The sequence below is a fragment of the Pteropus vampyrus genome, unplaced genomic scaffold (assembly GCF_000151845.1).
Source record: "Pteropus vampyrus isolate Shadow unplaced genomic scaffold, Pvam_2.0 Scaffold271, whole genome shotgun sequence".
NCBI lineage: Eukaryota > Metazoa > Chordata > Mammalia > Chiroptera > Pteropodidae > Pteropus > Pteropus vampyrus.
Window position 1 is genome coordinate 731294 of NW_011889052.1, and position 2528 is coordinate 733821.

A 2528-nucleotide genomic window follows, 5' to 3' on the forward strand; every position below is an offset into this window, starting at 1 on the left:
CAAATGATTCTATGTAAAAACCTGGTATTGCTAATAAAGTAATTTCAAAATCATCGCTTCCTCAGGTACGGCACCTGGGAAGATGGAAACTTCCTTTTGATAAAATTCTGGGGGTCGGGATGGCTCCATAGTGTAGTAGTTAGCACATCTACTTTACATGCAGAAGGTCCTGGGTTCACATCTCAGACCATTGGGTTCACGTCTCAGACAATACCCTGGGTGCATCAGGCCCCGGGTGCACCAGGCTCCCAAAGTGCGCCGGGAGTGCCAAGGCCCTGGGTGCACACCTCGAGCGTGTGGGAGGGAACACCTTGTCTTCAGAGATCCAGTTCTTAAGGGGAAACGACAGTATCCATAGGCCAGGGGTGGAAGTAGGGGAGCAGGAGGGATTAAACAAGGGAAAAAAAATTCTGGGCGTCAAGAAACAAATTATTTTGGAGTATGTTAAAAAAGAATTTAAAAATCCTAAGGACCATAAAATAGACTATTTCTAAGGACACTTCTGATTCAGTATTCCTAGTGCCCAAAACATAAAATCCTGGACAGTTATTCCTGAGCCAGGTCTAACTAAACGATTCACATTACCTTTCCTCCTGTTGTGACTGTCTCTTCATCCTGCTCATCTGTAAAATGAAAACACATCATTTATTTAAAAAATTGGTAAATGTTGTTTGGATTACCTGGAAACTTTAAGGTTTAAGTAACTGACACTGAACAGAGAACAGGAAATACCGTATTAAAGCAAATTCACCTCAAACAATTCAGTAAATTAGAATTGTATGTAGAGAAGCACAGAGGTGAGTAGAAATGCAAAGCATAAATAATTAAAAATTTCCAACGACAGAGAATTTATAATTAATTACCGCTTGGGCTGCTATCTTAGTCATGCTCTTGCTTAATAGGTAACAGGCCTAAGGAGGGGCTCTTGCCTCCCGAGGTTTGCTGAAACAAAGTAATGACATTCTAGTTCCCCAAGGAAGTGAGTAAAGGATGAGAAGGAAGGAAAAGAGGTTATAATCACACCCTACAGACAAAGTCCTGGTAAGAGCATTAATAACTTCTAAAGATAGGGAACTCCAGAACCTGAATGCTGGCTGGCCTTGCAGAACAACAGAAGCCAACCCACATGTAATTTAACGTGGGCAGCTGATTTCCACGGCGAAAAGTAAAAGTGCCATGGTGAAAAGGGTACGAGATTCTGGTGCAAATAATTCATTACATTCCTGTAACTTAAAAAATCATTATGATGATGTTGACAGTGACTAAGGCGTTGTGAAGTTCAAAGAGAACATGGAAAGGTCATTTTTTAACTAATTCATTTAACAAATATTCCAAGAATCTATTATTTAAAAAGTACTAAACAAGCTGTTTAGACTGAGGGTCGGGAACCGCTTGCCCACAGGCCAAATCTGGCCCACTGCCTGTTTCTGTATGGAACCTGGGAATTTTGACTCTCAGCGTGTTTCCTAGTCAACAGTTATCTGACAAGAAGGATGGTTCACTCCGCTTAGACTGTGCAAACAATGTGGCTTCTGAAGACTCTTGCTTTACTTCTGGAAGCCTGGAATTTTGGCATGTACTTGGCAGAGGGTATCCTACATAATCAGGACACTGGTCGCAGACTCTCTAATGGGCTTTCCTGGGCAGAAACAGCGCATGTATGTTCCTGCATTTTTACTGCTGCAGGAAGAGTATACTCTGTGTGACTCCCCGTATGAGGAAGAGAGCATAAAAATAACTGCACCCGCCCTGTCTGCGGCATTTTCCCTTATGATCTGCTTGCACTTCCTAAGCAGTTGTTGTATGTTAGCCATGAGTACAACCATAATGCTGAATCCCATCCAGGAGTCCTTCCAGAGACTCTCCAAACCTGGAGGTTTGGGGACTCCCATCGCACCTGCAAGTAACAAATGGTTTTTACATTTTTAAAATGGTTTTTAAAGAATTAATAGAATAATATCATGACACATAAAAATGAACTGAAATTTAAATTTCAGTGTCCATAAATGAAAGTTTTATTGGAATAAGCCATGATCGTTTGTTTACATATTATCCATGACAACATTTTTAGCAAAGTTGATTATTTTTCACAGAGAACACTGGGACCAAAAGACCTAAAATATATATCTGGCTCTTCAGGAAAGGTTTGCCTACCTGTACTTCAGAGATATAAACAGATGAGTAATATTATAACAGGTAGTAAGGCTACCATTCAAACAGTTGACTAATTTTATCGGGTGCCTACTACGTGCCAATCATTGTCCAAATGTGAAGGACACAATAATAAACAAGAAAAAGTCCCTGTCTTTATGGAGCTTACATTCTAGTCAGCAATGGCAGAGAATGGAAGAGAAAATAAACAAAAAAATCAGATACTGAAACCGCGATATAGAAAATGAAAGCAAAGTACTGTATTGTGGAGAGGGATTGATTATGTGGCAGACCCTTCAGAGAAAACAGAGGAAAGCCTCCCTGAAAGGGTGGCGTTTAGTTGAAACAAGAAAAGAGAAGGATGAAGTGAGCATTCC

General features: G+C 40.5%; 1 protein-coding gene across 1 annotated transcript in view; it reads right to left on the reverse strand.

The window, feature by feature from the left end:
* Nucleotides 1–2528, reverse strand: part of SMARCC1 (SWI/SNF related, matrix associated, actin dependent regulator of chromatin subfamily c member 1) — a 130202-nt gene that overhangs the window by 74078 nt on the left and 53596 nt on the right. Inside the window, exon 13 of the mRNA XM_011375447.1 lies at nt 586–623. Coding sequence (XP_011373749.1) covers nt 586–623 — 38 coding nt within the window. The remainder of the gene's footprint in view (nt 1–585; nt 624–2528) is intronic.